We start from the raw sequence: 22,435 nt of genomic DNA on the forward strand, positions 1-22,435 counted from the left end.
AGCTTGTCTTTGGAATATGTTTTATAAAATGTTTGCCCCAGCCAGTTTCTCTCTTTCTCTTCTCTTTCTCTTTGTTTCTCTCTCTCTCTCTCTTTTTTTCTCTCTGTGAGGTTCACATGTTGACTAATTTAAAGATTCCATAATAACTGTTTGGCATACCCTACAGGCAAAGGTCCAGAAACCCTTTTTGCTGGCTATAACCTCAATGACAATGAATGGCACACAGTACGTGTAGTTCGAAGAGGAAAAAGTTTAAAGTTAATGGTGGATGATCAACAAGCCATGACAGGTAATAATGAATAATGGTTGCTTATTTATCAGATATCACCATTCAGTACAGATTTGGCGATGTTGGCTGTGACCCAGATTGTCCCATTTGCCTACCTGACACAACGATCAGAAGAGTCTTCGTCTGCTTCTGGTTGAACTGCACTGATCTAACAGGCCAGTGGCTTCCATGCCCTCTAATTCTGAGGATCACTGCTTACTGCTCTGATCCTAAAGAGGGCTATGGTTAAAGGTGGAAGATCTGAGGAAGGGGGGAGGGACCAGCAAGATGATAGATAGATAGATATAGATAGATAGATAGATAGATAGATAGATAGATAGATAGATAGATACATGATAGATAGATAGATATAGATAGATAGATAGATAGATAGATAGATAGATAGATAGATAGATATAGATAGATGATAGATAGATGATTGATAGATGATAGATGATGATAGATAGATAGATAGATGATGATAGATAGATAGATAGATAGATAGATAGATAGATAGATGATAGATAGATGATAGATAGATGATAGATAGATAGATGATGATGATGATGATAGATAGATGATAGATAGATGATAGATAGATGATAGATAGATGATAGATAGATGATAGATGATGATGATAGATAGATAGATAGATAGATGATAGATAGATAGATGATAGATAGATAGATAGATAGATGATAGATAGATAGATGATAGATAGATGATAGATAGATGATAGATTAGATGATAGATAGATAGATAGATGATAGATAGATAGATAGATAGATAGATAGACAAACAGACAGATAGATGATAGATAGATGATAGATAGATAGATAGATAGATAGATAGATAGATAGAGATAGATAGATAGATAGATAGATAGATAGATAGATAGATAGATAGATAGATGATATCCCACTTTATCACTACCCGAAGGAGTCTCAAAGTGGCTAACATTCTCCTTTCCCTTCCTCCCCCACAACAAACTCTCTGTGAGGTGAGTGGGGCTGAGAGACTTCAGAGAAGTGTGACTAGCCCAAGGTCACCCAGCAGCAGCTGCATTTGGAGGAGTGGAGACGCGAACCCAGTTCACCAGATTACGAGTCTACCGCTCTTATCCACTACACCACACTGGCTCTCATAGATAGATAAATGATAGATAGATGATAGATAGATAGATAGATAGATAGATAGATAGATAGATAGATAGATGATAGATGATAGATGATAGATATTGATCAACAGACAAAGAGATGGTGGAGGTGGGAATATCTGCAAGCAAGAATTTTGAGGAGGGAGTTTGCTTTGCAAACATAACATCAGCAGCTATCAAGAAAGTCAATATTACATAAGCCACTTTCAGAGAGGCGAAAGATTTGATCCATGGATTCTCATGTGTTGAAGGTGGTCTCAGTTATGTTGCAGTACAGGCAATGAAGCTACTCCACACAGTGTTGGAGTCACCATGGTAGTGCCCCTGTGCATTGCTCCGACCTTTTGGGTCATCTTCTGCACCCACACTTCGTGACACCGTATCTGCAAACATTGTTCGTCCCAGTGGGTTTTATCCAACAAAGTTGTCCCATTAGCACAAGGACTTCTGCCCCAGGAGCACAAATCTGCCCCAGAGCATTGGGGTAACCACAAAAACAGATTGGGGCATGCAGGGAAGGGAGTGAAAAAGGATTCCCCATTACTTAGGCAGATGCCTCTGCACTGAAGGGGTGATCTCATTGAATACCACCCAATGTCTTGCTTTTGAATGCTCAGACTGAATGTTCACCAAAGCTCAACCCCTTTCGGTGTGAACCATGGGAAGCTATTGTCTCTCTCCTGGTGGTATACATTTTGGTTGGCTCATGCTCCTTGACCGAGACCCTGGGAACTGAGCATCGACTCAATGCTGACTTTTCTGTTTCTGACACTAACTTCTTAAAATTCATTTTCATTCAAAGGTCAAATGGCTGGAGATCACACAAGACTCGAATTCCATAACATAGAGACGGGGATCATAACAGAGCGCCGCTACTTGTCCTCAGTCCCCTCCAACTTCATTGGCCACCTACAAAGCCTCACCTTTAACGGCATGGCGTACATTGACTTGTGTAAAAACGGGGACATTGATTACTGTGAGCTCAATGCCCGCTTTGGCTTCAGGAACATCATCGCAGACCCGGTCACCTTTAAGACAAAAGCCAGCTATGTTGCCCTGGCCACATTGCAAGCTTATACCTCTATGCACCTGTTTTTCCAGTTCAAAACAACGTCGTTGGATGGGTTAATACTCTACAACAGCGGAGATGGAAATGACTTTATTGTGGTTGAGTTAGTGAAAGGGTGCGTACAAAACTCACAACACAACAATACAGATTATATTAACCATGAAACTGAATGGAGCTTCCAGATTCAGGGGTCAGGGTGTTAGACTAGACTGACATCTGGTCTGATCAAGCAAATTAACTGCTCTTATTTCCCTTAAAATCAGACAACTATTATTACTACTACTACACTCTTCACCCTTAGGGTGGAGCAACAACAACAACAACAACAATTATTATTATTATTATTATTATTATTATTATTATTATTATTATTATTATTATTTTATTTATACCCTGCCCATCTGGCTGGGTTGTTAAAAACAGCTTATAATCACAGAAAGAAGGTGGTCATGAAACTACACATCTCAAGTGTCAAAAGCCAAGTGAGTTGTGCTTGACACTTGCAAAAACCCACGATAGATGGGTGTCAGCACCCAACTAATGCCTTGCCTACTTTACAAACTCAGGCTTCTTCATGGCAGATTGTATATATTTCGAAAAGAGAGCTATAGTGCTTCTCATACCTCTCTCCCAACCTTTCCCCTCTCTCAAGATTTAGCTAAGACCAGATCCCCTGTATATCCCCCATTCTCATCTTAATATCTCTTGCTCAAAGCAGGGCCCAAGTTTGGTGGATGGGGACATATTTGTCCGCATGAACGAAACAACATTGCTCAGAAGGTTGTATGTATTCCTTCTGGCCTAAAGTCAGCTGCCCAAAGTGCCATGGCCAATTGGGCCCTTCACAACCTAGAAAAGTTGTGAAGGATATTGTCTCAGAAGTCTTAAGAGGTGCCATTTCTGTGCAGTGGTCAGTGAGGAAGAAAAGAGCGCTTGTTCAGTATTGCCATGCATTATCATCCCCATCACAAAATTTATTACCTGCCCTTCAGCAGCAAATCCCAGGGCTTGTTACAATAATTTAAATATCAGTATTAAAAAAAAACCCCGGTTAAAACAAATCACAACCATAGAATTAGGAAGGACTGCACTCCTCAAAAACTCAGGTTTATAGATTTAAGAATTTAAAAGTTACTACCACTCTCCTTCCCCAAAGAACCCTGAATAAGCTATTTCTTCAAGAGGGCTGGAACTCCAGCAAACAACTCCCTACAATCAGGAGGAAGCCATGAACTAGTATAAAATGGAGGTAAAGGTAAAGGGACCCCTGGCCATTAGGTCCAGTCATGACCGACTCTGGGGTTGCAGCGCTCATCTCGCTTTATTGGCCGAGGGAGCCGGCGTACAGCTTCCGGGTCATGTGGCCAGCATGACTAAGCTGCTTCTGGCGAACCAGAGCAGCGCACGGAAACACCGTTTACCTTCCCGCCGGAGCGGTACCTATTTATCTACTTGCACTTTGACGTGCTTTCGAACTGCTAGGTTGGCAGGATCAGGGACCGAGCAATGGGAGCTCACCTCGTGGCGGGGATTCAAACGACCAAGCTTTTGATCGTCAAGTCCTAGGCTCTGTGGTTTAACCCACAACGCCACCCGCATCCCATAAAATGGAGAGGTAGCATCAGTATGGTCTTAGAGGATTGGGGGTTGGTCCACTGGGGCAAATGGGGCACTCCACCAACTGCACTTATCTCTCTAGGGATGTGGGTGGTGCTGTGGGCTTGCTGGATTGGAAGGTCAACGGTTCAAATCCCCATAACGGGCTGAGCTTCTGCCAACCTAGCGGTTCGAAAGCACAGTGGTGCAAGTAGATAAATAGGTACCGCTGCAGTGAGAAGGCAAATGGTGTTTCTGTGCACTCCAGTTTCCATCATGGTGTCCTGTTGTGCCAGAAGCAGTTTAGTCATGCTGACCACATGACCCGGAAAGTTGTCTGTCGACAAACACCGGCTCCCTTGGCCTGAAGGCAAGATGAGCGATGCAACCCCATAGTCACCTTTGACTGGACTTAACCATCCAGGGGTCCTTAACCATTTACCTTACTTACCTATCTGCACTTATCCAGCCCTACCTGCCTGCCTTTTTACTTACAACCCATCAAGGTGTATCATTGGATCTGACACAACCTACTGTTGGCCCCTGTTCCTTCTGCCCTGCCAGTCCCAATGGGCACCACCCTCCAATGTCTTACAAGATAGACAATCTGTCATTTTTGATGTATGTTTACTTATAGGGAGTTTTGTATGGGCTGTTATACCATTCCCAACCCAGCCTTATAAAAATGTTCCTGCTGTTACAAGTTACAACTAGGAAGACATCAGCTGGCTGAAGACCTTCTAAATTTTCAAAAAGTTTAAACGAAGCGAGGCATGAGAATGAAGAGCTGTCAGTTTCATTCATTTACTTCTTCCAGGGGGAATGAAATCATTTGTCTATTTATTTGTTTGTTTTTGCTCCCTGTTTTCAGGTATTTACATTACGTGTTTGATCTGGGAAATGGTGCAAATCTTATCAAGGGAAGTTCCAATAAACCCCTGAATGACAACCAGTGGCACAATGTGATGATATCGCGGGACACCAATAACCTCCACACAGTGAAGATTGACACAAAAATCACAACACAGAGCACAGCAGGAGCAAGAAATCTAGATCTCAAAAGTAAGTGACATTGCTATTTATAGAAATAATCTGCTAGGAGGACAGGCTGCAACATTGCATTTTGATGTGCCTTGCACATTTGTAGGAAACGTAGAGAGATATGCTGTATTTATTTACTGGGCCAACTCCGGTGGCAAAACACCTGCAAACCTGTGAGCTGCAGAGCATTATTCCAAAGGCATAAGTGTTCAGAGGAAAATGGATCAGGTGTGGTTATAAATTCTGCTTTGTAGCCAGGCTGTGGGATTGATTTCTGGCAGGGGGGAACAGCTTGATATTATATGGATTTGCTCTAGCTGCTGCCGGGAGCACAAACATCACTGTGCCAAATGGCAGCCAGTATTTGTCTCTGTTCTCTCCTCCGGGGAGACCCAAATGTGAAAATGTCACTGAATAACTGGGTCTTATCCGTTTCCCCCAGTGAACGTAGCATATTCCTCCTGGCAGAGAGCAGTCCCAAATAGGCTGCAAGTTGGGGGGATATTCTGATTGGTGTGTGGTGTGTGTGTGTGTGTGTGTTGCCCGTTCATTTGCACAAGGAGCAAATTAGTTGCATTCTAGAAAATCTCTGTTGAGGAGACACCCGCATCTCAATGGTCACAGGCCCTGGAGTTAAGAGGGTAGATCCTGGGAGAAGTTTGAGGAGCTTATCATTTTGTATAGGCAAGAAGAAACAGTTTCACCCTAATAAGAAAGGGTGCTCACAAATGTGGGTGCCCCTGTTCAAATGATAATAATAATAATATTTTTTTTATTTATATACTGGCCATGTGGCTGGGTTTTCCCAGCCACTCTAGGCGGCTCCCAACAGAATATTAAAAACACAATAAAACATCAAACATTAAAAACTTTCTTAAACAGGGCTGCCTTCAGATTTCTTCTAAAAGTCAGATAGTTGTTTATTTCCTTGACATCTGATGGGAGGGCGTTCCACAGGGTAGGTGCCACTACCGAGAAGGCCCTCTGCCTGGTTCCCTGTAACTTGGCTTCTCTCATTGAGGGAACCGCCAGAAGGCCCTCAGTGCTGGACCTCAGTGTCTAGGCTGGACGATGGGGGTGGAGACATTCCTTCAGGCATACAGGGCCAAGAAAATGCACTGATCTAATGTTCACAAGCAGGATCAAATTGTGCCTCAGTCCTCTGTATGGCGTTCCTTCCCCTCACCCCTTCCCCAAGGAAAGGTGGTGACAGTTGGCAACCTTTAGGTCCTGGGAGACAATATTGTTTCCTGCCAGGGATTACTAGACCCAGAATTCCTGGTAGGGAAAAGTTCATTGGGAAGTGCATGCTGATGGCAAGGAGCAAGCTATTATTCAGAAGTAGTGGTTTGATTGGGAACTAGAGGTGCTTCAGAATCTTATCAAGGATTCGCCAGCGAGAAGATCGATAAAAGGCAACAAGTTTCCCTGAAAGACTGCAATGCAAGTGTATTATCTGCCATCAAGCTATATTTCAGATTGCAGTCTTTCTTCCTTTACCAGCATTTGCTGATAGTGAACAAAGATTCTGAGCTCCCCGGGGACACAAGCCATTGCTAGGATATCTCTGCTGATATTTCTCGTAGCTGTGTGAGGTGGCAGAAATTTCCATGGAAATAAAAAGGAGAGTTTTTGCAAACCTCCACTCATACGGTGGGCTTGTGATGCAGTTTGTATCGTGCCTTGTTAGTGTGTGGTAGATCGGATACATAGGAAATTAAGCATCCGTTGCCTTATGTTTTAATTTTGTAGATAGAATAGCAGCATACACTCCACTACACACATACAAGAGGTACCTGCAGATTTATTTTGGTGGCAGGGGGGATTGTGTGATTTGCTAAAATGTTTTGGCATCCTTTCCATTAACAAAGGGGAGTTCAATCCCCAAAGTCCACTCAGCTTTACCAGTACAGTGGTACCTCGGAAGCCTAACGGAATCCATTCCGGAAGTCCATTCGACTTCCAAAATGTTCAGAAACCAAGGTGCAGCTTCCGATTGGCTGCAGGAAGCTCCTGCAGCCAATCGGAAGCTGCGGAAGTCACACCAGACATCCGGGTTCCAAAGAACGTTCACAAACCAGAACACTCACTGGTCAAAACGTTTGACTCGCAAGGTGTTCAGGATCCGAGGTCCGACTGTATTAACATTCACCACCATCAGCAAACATCTTTGGCTCTGCTACATTTTTGAAATCAGACTTGAGACGTGGTGCAATTGGTTCCATTTACAAAGTACAACATGGCCAAGTTGCCTACTTTCAGTAGGATAGTCTGTATAAAAAATAAATCCAGCCCACATGCCTTATGCCCACTGACTTCTTTCAAAAGTTTCTTTGCACAGCCTACTTCCTGCAGTCATCATTTGATCACAGGAAGTTGTATGGCTGCATGATCTGTATAGGCAGTGCTGCCATTGGGGATCTGCTTAAATGAAAAGTACATGCACAAACAGTGGCTTTATAATCAGTTAAGATCAGGCACTGGCAAATTCAGCCCTCCAGATGTTTTGAGACTACAATTCCCATCATCCCTGACCACTGGTCCTGTTAGCTGGGATGATGGGTGTTGTAGTCCCAAAACATCTGGAGGGCGAGTTTGCCTATGCCTGGTTAAGATCAACTGTAGGCATTGCAAAAAAAAGTTTCCAGACTGGAAGCTAAATGCTGTGTGAACTCTGTGCTGCTACGAGGAAGCAATTTGTGATTAAAATAATAAAGAAAATTCATCACTGTTTTCATATCTTTACTAATAAACACATTTTTGTTTGCAGATTTGACTAATATACAAATTATTGTAAGCAGTTTTCCCTAACATAATATCTTTTTGACTGATTTATTTTCATTAAGATGTGGATTTATAGGAACAATTTACCCCAGTATATGCACCCCCCCATTACTTGGCTTGTATTGCTACACACACACACACACACACACAGTGGTACTTCGGGTTACATACGCTTCAGGTTACAGACTCCGCTAACCCAGAAATATTACCTCGGGTTAAGAACTTTGCTTCAGGATGAGAACAGAAATCATGCTCTGGCGGTGCAGCGGCAGCAGGAGACCCCATTAGCTAAAGTGGTGCTTCAGTTTCAGGGTTAAGAGCAGTTTCAGGTTAAGAACGGACCTCTGGAATGAATTAAGTACTTAACCCGAGGTAGCACTCTCTCTCTGTGTGTGTGTGTACAGACACACACACACACACACACACATATATATATATATATGGAAAAGTGCTAACATTAAAAGATGGCTGCTTGTTTCACCTATAAATGGAAACTGAATCGAATTTATCCCCCACCCTGGTCTAGCAATACTTTCTTCTTTTGCCAATCCCCTTCTGAGAACTGACCTGGATTCCAACTGCAGAAAAATCTCTCCAAAGCTTGGAGGTTGTTTGCTCACCTCTACACAATTTGGTTCGGCTGAAAAAGTTATCCCAGTGTTTCTTTTTCATTTCCAAACGCTATACCTGACTTTGCAGATACCATGCTTCGTAAAAGCACTAGAGGGCACCATTATGTCACAAAATATCCTTCCTGGTGCAGTCTCAGGGAAGAGAAGGGGGGCGGGCGGGAATCTCGCTGCAGATCAACTCCGCTGAAATATCCAGCCTAGTTCTTTTTGTTTCCTCCACGTTCCAAATTCTGTAATAATAAGCCTTCCGTGCAAAATCTTTCCCACAGGGTTTCTAACCTTGAGGCTTCTAACAAAAGCACTAAAACAAGCATATTGACATTTTAAACTAGGGAGTGGAAGTGTAAACACTTGTAGCAGTCGTCTCCCCTGACTGGCCTCGTTGAGACAGATTTGGGGGACGCGGTGCCTGCTATTTCAGATGGCATTTGAAGTTATGACCTTTGCAGGGGCCGTATTTCTTTCTTCTGTCTTACTGCTTGCAGAAACCTCTGACATAACCCAAAATGCAGGCAAGGCTCACCTCCCAATTCCTCATCTATTTTGTAGAAGGTGTTTTGTATTTCTTTTCATTTCCCCTTCAGATTTTTATTCTCGTTCTCCTTTCCTTTGTCTGAAAAAGGCCTCTCATATAATAATAATAATAATAATAATAATAATAATAATAATAACAATAATTATTATTATTATTATTATTATTATTATTATTATTATTATTATTATTATTAATTTGCACCCCATCTGGTTGGCTTTCCCCAGACACACTGGGCAGCTTCCAACAAAGATTAAAAATACAGTGGTACCTCGGGTTACATTCGCTTCAAGTTACATAGGCTCCGTTAACCCAGAAATAGTACCTAGGGTTAAGAACTTTGCTTCAGGGTGAGAACAGAAATCACACTGCAGCGGCACGGAAGCAGCGGGAGGTACCATTAGCTAAAGTGGTACCTCGGGTTAAGAACAGTTTCAGGTTAAGAACGGAATGAATTAAGTACGTAACCAGAGGTACCACTGTACATTAAAATGGCACACATTAAAAACTTCCCTGAACAGGGCTGCCTTCAGATGTCTTCTAAATGTCAGGTAGTTGTTTATCTCTTTGAAATCTGATGGGAGGGCGTTCCACAGGGCGGGGCCACTGCCAACAAGGCCCTCTGCCTGGCTCCCTGTCACTTTGCTTCTCTCAGTGAGGGAACCGCCAGAAGGCCGTCAGCGCTGGACCTCAGTGTCTGGGCAGAACGATTGGGGTGGAGATGTTTTATGTGTGCATGTGGATGCATACATACTCTTCGAGTGTCCCAATTTTCCGTGAACAGTCCCGGAATTCCGAAAGCCACCCCACCTTCTGATTTGATCCCAGAATATCCCGACTTTCACCAGTGCTGCCACCACCGAGCTCAGGGAGGAGGATGTGGCAGTGGCGGTCGTGAGAGAGCATCCCGTTGCCTCTCTGTGGCCACTACTTCTGGCCTGCTTCCATGGGCAGCTCATGGCGGCTGCTGGAAGAAGAGTTTGGATTTCATATCCTGCTTTATCACTATCTGTTTTTTTTATTTTTTATAAATATTTATTAGAATTTTTAGAAAAAAGAATACAATAGTAATAAACATTATTGCTTTGTTTTAACAAAATTTCATGATATCCTTGAACTTCCTCACGTCTCCCGCTCCCATTTACATCTTTAATAAATTTTTGTCAAGCAAATTATCATCTTATTTCCAAATCTATAACCACTTGCTTAAATAGCATAAAATAATTCTCCTACAAATTGTTTCTCTTAATCTCTCTTATCATCAATTCTTAATCTATTTTGGTGATGGCCAATTATTTATAACCAAGCATCCTTCTTAACTGCTTTATCACTATCTGAAGGAGTCTCAAAGCGGCTAACATTCTCCTTTCCCTTCCTCCCCCACAACAAACACTCTGTGAGGTGAGTGAGGCTGAGAGACTTCAGAGAAGTGTGACTAGCCCAAAGTCACCCAGCAGCTTCATGTGGAGAAGCGGAGACGCGAACCCAGTTCACCAGATTACGAGTCTACCGCTCTTAACCACTACACCACACTGGCTCTCACTGCTGGAGAGCAGGTGAAGAGGAGGAGGAGAGGTTTTGGCCACCAACGCCCCAGCCAGCCACCTCTGAGGAGTCTGCCTGCCTCCTACCACTCAGTCGCCCTACAACTGCGGAGGAGACAGTGGGCGGACTGTTTGGGGCAGCGCAGAGCCTGCGGGCACCCAAGCCACTGTGTCACTCCCGGGAGAGACACATGGCTCGGGTGCATTGCAGGCCCCACACTGAGTGATACTCAGCACTTTGCCACCCCCCTCAGTGGTGACACCAGGGGTGGCCCACCCCCACCGCACCACCCTTCCTCTGCTCCTGGCCACAGCCCCACATGATGCATCAGCTCCCTGAGTGGGAAGAAAAGCGAAGCAGAGTGGAGCACAAGGAGTCTTGATTTTGTTTATTTATTTATTTTAAATGCTTTGTGTGTCTATGTCCAGTATTGGCCCTTTCTAAAAAAATATTTATTTATTGGTGTGTGCTTTTCCTTTTATAAATTTTCAAATTTGGTTCCCTCAGTTTCTCATTTTTCCCATCTTAAATTCAGCTATTTGCAATTCTGCAGCAATTTGCGGTTTGCTTGTTTATTTTAATTAAGGGGGAGTTGCTCGGTCCCTGCTCCTGCCAACCTAGCAGTTCAAAAGCACGTCAAAGTGCAAGTAGATAAATAGGTACCCTTCCAGCGGGATGGTAAACGGTGTTTCCGTGCACTGCTCTGGTTCGCCAGAAGTGGCTTAGCCATGCTGGCCACATGACCTAGAAGCTGTAAGCCGGCTCCCTCGGTCAATAAAGCGAGATGAGCGCCGCAACCCCAGAGTCGGCCACGACTGGACATAATGGTCAGGGGTCCCTTTACCTTTACCTTACCTGAAAACCTGCCACCATTTCAGTGTGAATTTCTCCAGATGAAACACATTTTTGTTTGCAATTTTGTGACCAAGGTGCACAAATCTGCAAGCCGTTCCCCCTAAAATATAACGCGTTTTTTGGGTATGCCATTTTCACTAAACCCATTCATTTTTATGCACACTTTCCTCTAATTATATATGCTTTTCGGTACACATTCTTTTTTTGGGGGGGGGCACTTCATCACAAAATAGGAACAGTGTGAATTTTGAAGGATAATTTTTTTCCACATTGCATATTGTTCTGAAAAGTGTGACATAGGTAGATTTTCCTTTAAATGTGCACCCAAATTAATCCCCACCCCCATCCCTACATTTCTGGGATTCTGTAGTTCCATTCAGGTAATAAAAGGGCCCTCACTGATCCTACCAACTTCCATACATTGTGGGGAGAAGGGGGGGTAAGTCAGTGGGGAACATAATGTATTTCTTTAGGTTTTTCTCCATTATTTGGAAATCTGTATGGTTTGATATTGTGCAGGAAGTTTAGAGCGGGCTCCCTGGTGTGAGCCTTCTCCAATGCAGGCACGCGATGACATGAACTACAATGCAGAAATTTGCCTCTTGCATGAATTGAAGCACATGGGGTCTTTAACACCTGATCAGGGCTTGCCTGTGCTCTTTCTGATCTCATATTGTTTCACCAGGGCAAGGCAAGACATTTGCTGCCTGAAAGCTAAGAGGGAAGTGAAATAACCAGAGAGAAGGATAACCTCATTCTCTCACTTGGGATATAGTACTCTAAGCCTGCCTACACACTGTACATTTAAAGAAGATTTAAAATACATGACTTCTCCCAAAGTTCCTTTCTGTGCAGTTGTGTGTCGAGGTCCCCAGGTCCACCCCAATAACTCACACATCACACAGAATTTTTGTTTAAGGTTTTTGGCATAATTTTGGCCACAACTTTATTAAATTACAAATTTGTGAGTGGTTGCTTAGGCATTGGTTGCGACTATCTGCCCCCACCATGGGGGACAGACTGACATTCCGCACAATGCGAAAGTCAGAATGGGGGAATACACTTGGGGGTAATGCGGAGCAGGAAACCTTACCTAACCCCAAATGCAACCAGGAGCTCATTGCTATGGCCCGAGCCCCCTTGACAGAGTGGACAAGCAATAGTTAGCCCCCAATTCCTTTAACGGAATCCCTTGCAGCAGCAGCATTAGAGGGGCAGGCACAGCCAATCCATGCCCCTCAACCAACCAAACCATAAACCAATGCCTAATCGTGAACCTTACAAGTTGTGACGATTTGCTACGCAGTAGGCAAAAACCAAATGGCCCCAGCCAATCAGCCAGATGGACAAAATTCCTACCAGGCCCCCGCTCCAAAGCAGACGACCCCATGACAGGCATAGCAAGGTCAAAGCGAACAACCCTATTCTAGGGAGGGAGGGACGGGCAATCCGCTGCACGGGCGAAAAGAGGAAGCTCTAGCCTCGTGCAAGGAGTTTTAGCATTTCTGGCTGTCAATCAATAAATGGCAACATTAATTTCTTCCCAACAACAAGGGAAGCCCCAATCGCATCAATGGCCAACGATCAGTTAGCCCGCCCCCAACTTTGGAGTGTCCTGGCGGCCCCCACAGCAACACGTGCTCTCCATGAAGGAGAACACGCTCTGTGCAACAAAGCAACTGTGCTTTGTTAAGGGTGCTGGAAATTATAGCTGTGTAAGGGATAAACTACAGTTCCCAGGATTCTTTGGGGGAAGACTTGTGCTTTGAATGTATGGTGTGTATGCAGCCTAAATGCCCTACAAGCTCTGCATGGAAGTTTTTTCTGCTTCCCCCTGCTTTAGATCTCCATCAATTGCCTTTCTGGCATCAGCAGCCGCTACACCAATCCCGACTCTCCTCTCAAAACTATTTGCATGCCTAGAGACCAACACAACTGACACTAATAAGGTGGCAAAGATTAGCAGTTTTTGAAGCAAAGGGTCAAAAGTGACTATGGTCATAGTAAAAAGGTAAAGGGACCCCTGACCATTAAGTCCAGTTGTAACTGACTCTGGGGTTGTGGCGCTCATCTCGCTTTATTGGCTGAAGGAGCTGGCATACAGCTTCCGGGTCATGTGGCCAGCATGACTAAGCCGGTTCTGGCGAACCAGAGCAGCGCATGGAAACGCCGTTTACCATCCCGCTGGAAGGGTACCTATTTATCTACTTGCACTTTGACACGCTTTCAAACTGCTATGTTAGCAGGAGCAGGGACTGAGCAATGGGAGCTCATCCCATTGCAGGGATTCGAACTGCCTACCTTCTGATTGGCAAGTCCTAGGCTCTGTGGTTTAACCCACAGCGCCACCCGCATCCCTATGGTCATAGTAGTTAGGAGCAAAATAAACAAGTAAGGGTCCCTTTAAATGCTCCCCTGGATATGTGAGAAATGAAGGGATGTCTGGTTCTGAGAGCAATGAACAGGAAAACTGACAGAGCAGGCCTTAACTCAGTAGCAGAAGATCTGCTTAGTATTCAAAAGGTCCTGAATTTAATCCCTGGCATCTCCAGGTAGGACTTGGAGAATTTGCCACCTGAAACCTTGGAGAACAGCTGCCAATCTTTGTAGACAATACCCAGCTAACTGGGCCAATGGGCTGATTCAATATGAGACTGCTTCTTATGTTACTGTGCTTTACCCCAGACTTCAGTGCTCCCCTGTGCAATGCCTTCTCCCGTTTCATATTTCCAAGCACCTCAAAGACTGAGAGACTGAAGAAATGTGATAAAAGGAAGAAGGGGCCATGGGTTGTCTTAGAGCTATAATGGGATTGCGTTGGGGAAGATGATGAGAAGGAGCAGCTGGAGTATCTGAAAGGGAAAATGGCCTGGAGGACTGGTTGGGTGGGGGTGGAGAGGGAAGATAGAGTTAAGCATGGGAGGCTAGAGAAAGGAAGAAAAAGCCATAAGAAAGTGTGATTCAAATGGAGAGAAAGTATGGATGATAGTGCAGAAGAGTGGGGACATGTGGATGCTGTCGTACCCCCCCCCCCCAAATACCATAAATGTGTTTTCAACAGTGAGGAAATAACCATGAAGATAACAGGAACAAACCGGTTTCATGAACCATACTTGGGCTGACTTCTTTCCAGTGCACCACGGTTAAGTCCAACCACAGTTTGTCCAGTTTTCAGACATAACGGCAAACTGTGGTTCATCAAATATAAAAGCGAAGGCTTCTATTTTCCTCCACGCTGCTCCACTGGAGGAGGAAAGGGAACAGAGAGTGCATAAGACTTTTTTTTAGGCTAAACCATAGTTTAGAATTTCATCTGAAAGCAATCCTTTTTTTTATTTTTCTGCATTATTTTAAGCTCTCTGGTAGTGCAAATTCATGAATACCAAACATAGATACATATGCATACTAGATTTTTTTTAAAAAAAACCCTCTCACTTTTGAGTGTTTTCAACCATTATCATTGTCGTTTTTTTAAAAAATCATTTTTATTAAAAACAATTGTGTTACAAAACAAATAGACAAGAAGTACATATAGTGTCTCCACTTTCAATTCATAGAGTCTTTTTCACATTCCATATACATTCGGTTTGAGACACTCTTGTTATAGACTTGGGGGGGGGCGTAAAGAGAAGGGGAGAGATTTGATTTGAAATGTGTTGTACACAGGTGAGAGTGGCTGAATGGTTGTAGGCATTCTTCTGGCAACAGATCCTTGCAAGCTTATTCTGCTTTGCTCAGCTGTCCCTTACTATGTTAGCCATTGATAATGAAAGAACGGATAGCATTTGGCTTCCCTCTTGTGTCACATAAGAGGGTTTTCTCGGAAGCCCAAATGATTTACCAGTGGAGCCTCCCTCCTCCTTCCATGGGGCAAAGCTGAATGATTTCAATTTTCCATTAGATTAGTTCCTATTGTTTTATATAAGTCACTCCGTATTATTTTTTACCGCGGTCTATGTGCCTTCATTTCCCTCTTTCAAGGTCGATAGAGAAGGCTTTTCCAGGTTGCTAGGACTCAAAACTTCCCTGCCAAAAGAGAGAGCAAGCTTGTTAAGTGTCAGCAAATGCACACTGGGTTAGATAAACAAGCAGCCATTATGCCTGTTGTCCATATCAACATGCACACGAGTTAATTCCAGCAACCTTGCCATAGGCTGATGAACTCACCATGTAGCAATAGCAATCTCTTGCAGAGGCAGAATTCCAATTACTGCTGCATCTCCTTTGCTAGTGAGATGTCAACCTCTATATGTCTTACCCGTGTCATCTTACTTCTTCTGTGTAAGAACAGAGGAGGTCAATGGCAGTGTCTCCCATTCCACTCATAGCCACAAGCCCTATGCAATTGTTCAGTGAATAAATGTGTGGAGGGGGCAAGTTGAGCCAGCTGACCCAGCTCCTGGTTATCATATGCACATCTGAAGCTCTGCCCCTTCCTGGATGGTGGAGAGTCTTAAAGGGGCAGTCCTCTTTGTCCCGAAGCCTAGCTTGCTAATGCCTTTCAATCACTTCCCATCAAAATGAATAGGCTCTGGGAAGTGTGAAGTCCTTGCTTTTATAGGCATCCAATTCCTTAGGGGTCTTGAAATGGATGCTGTCCTGGTTGCAGACTTCCCATAGGCATTTGGTTGGCCACTGCAAGAATGCAGTAGAAGGTCCTCCATTCTAGTGCATGGAACTCTTGACTCAGTTGGCTTCTGGGCAATAGTCTCAGGCTTGATGTAATGATTTGGGTTCAGCACCTCTGTGCCCTTCCTCTCCCAGCTGGTTCTTCCTCCTCCTCCTCTGTGTCAGAATTTTGTCCACTGCCCATGGTCAGGGTCATGACATACGTGCTCACTCTGACAGCTCCTCCCAGCCCGGCATATTCATATAAAACACAGCCAAATGTCACAGAGCACTTAAGCAATTATAGATGTTTGGTGTGTTCATGACTCCCACAAACCCTTCTGCTTTAGCAGAATTCATAGGGAAGAATTCAATGTGGTGCTAGGGCAATCATTCCATCAGCACAAGCTTTTAAGCTTGCCAGATCAAATCATTCCCCTCCCCTCACCCATGGACAGTTTTGGGGGTTCTCCCAACCCCCCAAGCCAGTTCCAGGGGGAAGGGGGTAAGCACTGTTCCGCTAGTGGAAGTGTTTGCCCAGGTTTCTGCTACTAGACTAGTTAGCTGAATCCTGCCCAGGCTGCTATTGCCTTTTCATCAAATACAGCTGATGTTTGCAGCAGCTAACAACTAAAATCATGCAACAATGGCCGGGGGGAGGGAATATACAAACAACAGAATCAAATTTTGCTGTGTTTTCTTTGCCCTCAGAGATATTGATGGGCTGCCCCCCTGATAATTTATGTTCATAATTAAATGGTTTGGAAGGTGAATTTGTTTAGCTTCTAAAGTTTGAATGTGTCATGAACTGAGTGCTGGTTCCCAAAACTGGGAGGCAACTATCTTCGAAGACATGCTTCCCCCTCCCTGAGTGCTCACACAGAATGCTTCTAAATATTAAGTCTCCTCTGTGCCACAGCTTGGGGAGTTCACAAGGACCAGTTTTTAGCATGTGGCAGGGGCTGTAAGGCCTATAGAGCTTATGAACCTAGCCTGGAAGAATGTTTTAGGAACAGATACTTGGAGCCCATGTCGTTTAGTGAGCCTTCACAGGCTGAGATATTTGTAAAATGGAAGCTTTGTAGGTTTGATTTTTGTTAAGTGTCGTCATTTCTTTATTGCCTCAACCAGTGGGATAAACAAGACAACATATTGTTGTAGAGCATTATCCACTGAATTTATTTCAGCAGGACTCAATCATAGCCATGCTAGCTGAAGTTAAAAAGAAGGGAGAGGCTCGTGTGGCAATTATTGGTTTCCCAGACTTTCTTCTTCCTGCATTGATCAGAGAAGATTCACGTACAAAAGGATATGAAAATTTGTAATTTAAACTGCCCAGTAAGTGGCAGAATAGAACTGGAGAAAACAGTGCAGCAGGGCCCAATAGATGCTGAGGGACTGGTGAAACATCTTTCACCATGAAGCAGAAGCAGGCCTTTACATCTCTTTGCAATAAATAAGAATTCTGGTTGTGCATTTTATGGAGGTTCAGCAATTGGCGTCAATTAAAAAGGCATAGTATGAGTAAACTAGATAGGTAGGCAACACCAAGAACAATGCAAAACGCAAGAAACCAAAATGCCTGAAATTACTGTTTTTGACAGAATGCCACTCCTGGTTGGTGCCAGCCCAGCCATTAAAATCTGTGGAGGAAGCCTTGCTGGTGTTCCCACTGCTGGGCAACGCCAGATGGGCAGTGACCCAGGTTAGGGCCTCCTTGGTGGGGACACCCTCCTTGTGCTTCCACAAGGTTCTCCTTGCCTTGAGAGGAGCAGCATGCACAATCATCTATTTAATTTTGTCAACTGGTCAAGGTGCATCTCTTTACCCAGGTGTTTTGTGTTTGTTTCTTTGGACCTTTGTTGTGCAGACTAGAGGATTTTATAGCCCATTGCTGCTTTGAATTATGTAATGGGTTTTGGGGTTTGAATCATGTTACAGGAACATGAAAGGTGCCCTAATGGATCGGGCCTCTCTAGTCCAACATCCTGTTCTCACAGTGGCCAACCAGATATATAATATATAATAATAATAATTTATTATTTATACCCCACCCATCTGGCTGAGTTTCCCCAGCCACTCTGGGCGGCTCCCAAGCAAATGTTAAAAACGGTACAGCATTAAATATTAAAAACTTCCCTGAACAGGGCTGCCTTCAGATGTCTTTTAAACATAGTATAGCTGCTTATTTCCTTGACATCTGAAGGGAGGGTGTTCCACAGGGCGGGCGCCACTACCGGGAAGGCCCTCTGTCTGGTTCCCTGTAACCTCACTTCTCGCAATGAGGGAACCACCAGAAGGCCCTCGACGCTGGATCTCAGAGTCCGGGCTGAACAATGGGGGTGGAGACTTATGGGATGCTTATGGGAACCCTACAGGTAGGACCTGAGTGCCGCAGCAGTATGCCCTCCTGCATTTTCTGTAAACTGTTATTCTGAAACATACTGTGGAAGGAGTGTGTTGCCGTTGTGGCTAGTGGCCACTGGTATCCTTCTCCACTATGAATGTGTCTAATCCTCTTTTAGATTTGCAATATTTGCTTGGTGTTGTTTTGTATTTATATCTTTGCTATTTTCTAATTGAGAGCGATATGTCAGTAGGAATAATGCATAAATATTAATAGAACTGTGAGCTGCAAATATTTTCCCTCCCATCGTGTATCCAGAACAGCTTATATTGTATCTTTGTGATGGATTCTAATTGCTTGAAGTTACTTTGGGTTACTATAAATATCCTAGGCATTTTTTTTGGACAGAGTCTCCAAAAATTTAAATGAGAGCAGAGAGAAAATAAGGTTTCCCACTGACAAGAGATGCCTGAAATCTTCAGCCACCGGGGCTAGTTTGTCATTCTGCATCTTTCCTGTTCCTCCCATGTACAGTGGCTGGCATTCCATTTCTTCCATGGCAGATGGATTACCATCTTACATGGCAATCACATTATCTTTCCCCCCATTTAGCATGCACCACCAACTTCCACTCACAGTCTGTTGGACAAACAGAGTGCTCTAGTTTTAAATCTGCTTAATCTCTGTCAATACACATGCCTTCCACTTCAACTTGCTAACAAAATGTTAGAGTCAGGAAGTCATTGAGATTCCAGAGTCTCATTTCGCAAGGAAATAAATCTGTTTCTCTGGTTGTCTTCTATTTTTATACATTTTCTTGTGCCTTGGAGTCCAAGCCATTTAAGTGACAGAACATGATATGACACACAGCCAGGAGCATGGTTCAGAAGACAAATACCTCTGGGAGAAACTGCAAACCAAAGGCAATCTAGTGGGATAGAAGCACACTTCATCAGAGACCCATCCTAAGCTCATTTACCACTTAGACCTCCTCCTCTCTTCCCCAATCAGCACCATTGCCCTTTCTGATGGGTGTCGAGGTCCTTCTGAATATGGTAGCGTATCTCTAGATGGTGTAACTTAATCCACATGTGGAAGGTCTTCCAGAAGGTGGTGACTCACAGTGTACACAACTGTTGGAGAATTTGCAGGGCCACTTCAGAACACCAGTACAACTCACGAAATACAGTTTTAAAAATATAGCATTCTGGAATCTGGGCTCTCATATCGTATACACCTGCCAAATCTATGATTCTTTTATTCATTCCACTTTCAAAAGCAGTCATAGTTGGTGCCCATTGGAATCAGTGGGGTGGAAGGTGGGGAGACTAATAGTAGGTAGAGACAGATAAAACCAAATAATTATAGTTGTGCCCTAATCCTTCTACCTGCTGAGTTCCACAACGGCAACAGAAACTAAAGAGGAAGCGGTTGATAGCCAGTTAAACCTGCTTGATATAAATAAAGGTACACAGGTATTTTGGTCTACACCTCTCATCAGTGCCAGCAAACATGGCAAATGGTCAGAGATAATGGGAGATGTAGTCCAATAACATGTGAAGAGTATTCAGGTTGGGATAGGCTGGAACAGACAGTATGCCCAGGGAATGGGAAATTTGAACCTAGGGTTTGATAACAATAAACATGATTTCTAGTTGAGCTTATGGTTGTCTGGATCAAGGAGTTTTGGGGGGATTGTGCCAGCATGACATTATATTTTTGTTATTAATTTGGCTTGCATCCCGCTCTTCCGCCAAAGAACACACGAAAAAGGCTAAGAGACAGTGGCTTGCCCAATGTCACTTCTGAGCTTGCTAACTCATCTTTGTGCCAACTGATTTTGCAACTAGCCATGGGGAGAAATTCTATTTTGTTTGCATTTTAATGAGAATCTACATAACTCACACTTCTCTGACCCATGTGTGAACTGAAACACATTTATTTTGTGATACTGTTCTCCAACCAAATAGTGTGTACAAAATGCGTATATTTGTGAAAATAGCATACAAAAAATGCATATTGCAGGGGAAATGTGTGCATTGGTGTATACACAAAAATGCATGTATTGGTTGAAACTGCATACAAACCAAACATCAGACCAAAATGCTGATGAATTTTCATCAGGATATTTGTGGGGGATTTTAATATAAAAAGATCGCAAATTTCTGCAGAAATGTAGGAAACGGAATTTAAAATTGACAAGAATTAGAAACTGGAATTCCCTTGAGATTTGTCCATTCCTACTTGCAAGACCGTGCTATTTCTGCTTCCAGAGCTTAGGGTTGGAGCCATTTGTGCTCAATGTCCCCAGAAGGGTTTCACAATGTTCCCAGACAAAGGAGGAAAAAATAGCCGCAAGAGCAGAGTTGAAGGCAGGCTCACCGTTGGCAGGTGAGGGATCGCTAAAAGACTGTGGGATGACATTAATCCATCAGGGGAGCAGGAGCCAAGTGCAGCACTGGGACTAAAAAAGTAGTTTAACCTTCAGTCTGAATTCTGACAGACTGTCAAATTAGTAGCAGAAGATCCTGCTGCAACCTTCCTCCTCCTCATTGTGTCTATCTGGGAAATGAACCATTGCAGGCACTCGCTTCGTCTTGATCACTTCTTTTGTACATGTCAGTGTGGTGGACTGGTGGACGAGGCTCCCTTGTAACATTAAAGAGTAGTGTCAGTCAAGGGGAGGGGGAGGGAAGAATCGTGCTGATGTTGATGATAAGCAGAAAGGCGCTGCTAAATATATATTTGACGTTATGTGTAGAAAACGAAGCGTAGCGCAGAGGAGACAGAGTACTTTTGTTTGAAACTCTGGACTTCTCTGACATAAATGTGTCTTCCAAACCACTTTGAGTTTCTTTTCTACAATCAAGGAATATATAAATTTTATGACATAAACAGCCTGTAGCATAACTAAGATGCATGACCTCTTATGCAGATGCAGAGGTGAGTGCTGTGTGGAAACTGGTCCTCTCATCATCTGGTTGCCAGGGTGCCAGATAGCTCCTCCTTCTCACCTTCCCTTATTGCATATTGGTCACAGCTACAGTAGGAACCCAGATAGTCCTTGAAATGTAATTTCCCCCAGCCAGCTTTGGCAAACTACATATCCCATGGTGTTTGCTAAGTGGGTTTCTACTGTTCTAAAGGTAAAGGGACCCCTGACCATTAGGTCCAGTCGTGTCCAACTCTGGGGTTGCTGTGCTCATCTCACTTTATTGGCTGAGGGAGCCGGTGTACAGTGTCCGGGTCATGTGGCCAGCATGACTAAGCCACTTCTGGTGAACCAGAGCAGCACACAGAAAAGCCGTTTATCTTCCCACCACAGTGGTACCTATTTATCTACTTGCACTTTGATGTGCTTTCGAACTGCTAGGTTGGCAGGAGCTGGGACCAAGCAACGGGAGCTTACCCCGTCCTGGGGATTCGAACCACCGACCTTCTGATCGGCAAGTTCTAGGCTCTGTGGTTTAACCCACAGCACCACCCGTGTCCCTTTCTACTGTTCTAGGGACCCATAAATACAAAAAGAAGGAAGCAGGGAGTTGTTGACCAACTGGCACTTCAGCAGTCAGATATGAATTGGGAGAAGGGCTGGAGTGGAAGAAAGTTAGGGGTCCTTCACTGGCTTGGATTGTAATCCAAGAATGATGGGAGTTGGCATTAAACTGGAAGCAATCATCATAAGTTGCTAGAGTTTGTGTTCCCTGCAAAGAAAGTATGACCTTGGCCAAGTCACTGTCTCTTAGCCTAACCTCATTGCTTGTGAGTTCTTTGGAGGAAGAGTAGGTTCGCTTCTGAGTGTAGGACAAGAACAAATGGATTCAAATTACAAGAAAGGAGATTCCAAATAAACATTAGGAAGAACTTTCTGACAGAAAGAGCTGTTGGACAGTGGAAAAAACTGCCTCAGTAGCTAGTGGACTTTCTTTCAGTTACATCTCTAAGCAAGATTATTCACATCATCTCAAAATGAGAAATCTCAATGTTCTCTGAGGGAATCAT

At 43.8% G+C, this 22,435-nt stretch overlaps 1 protein-coding gene across 29 annotated transcripts in view; it reads left to right on the top strand.

The window, feature by feature from the left end:
- NRXN1 (neurexin 1) overlaps positions 1 to 22,435 on the top strand; it is a 981,700-nt gene that overhangs the window by 503,885 nt on the left and 455,380 nt on the right. For all 29 annotated transcript variants that reach the window (XM_081903670.1, XM_081903681.1, XM_081903676.1 and 26 more), the window contains 3 exons: positions 167 to 289; positions 2,227 to 2,608; positions 4,961 to 5,151. In XM_081903670.1, the coding sequence (XP_081759796.1) occupies positions 167 to 289; positions 2,227 to 2,608; positions 4,961 to 5,151 (696 nt within the window). The remainder of the gene's footprint in view (positions 1 to 166; positions 290 to 2,226; positions 2,609 to 4,960; positions 5,152 to 22,435) is intronic.

This window comes from Podarcis melisellensis (assembly GCF_964234715.1).
Source record: "Podarcis melisellensis genome assembly, chromosome: 3".
Lineage (NCBI taxonomy): Eukaryota > Metazoa > Chordata > Lepidosauria > Squamata > Lacertidae > Podarcis > Podarcis melisellensis.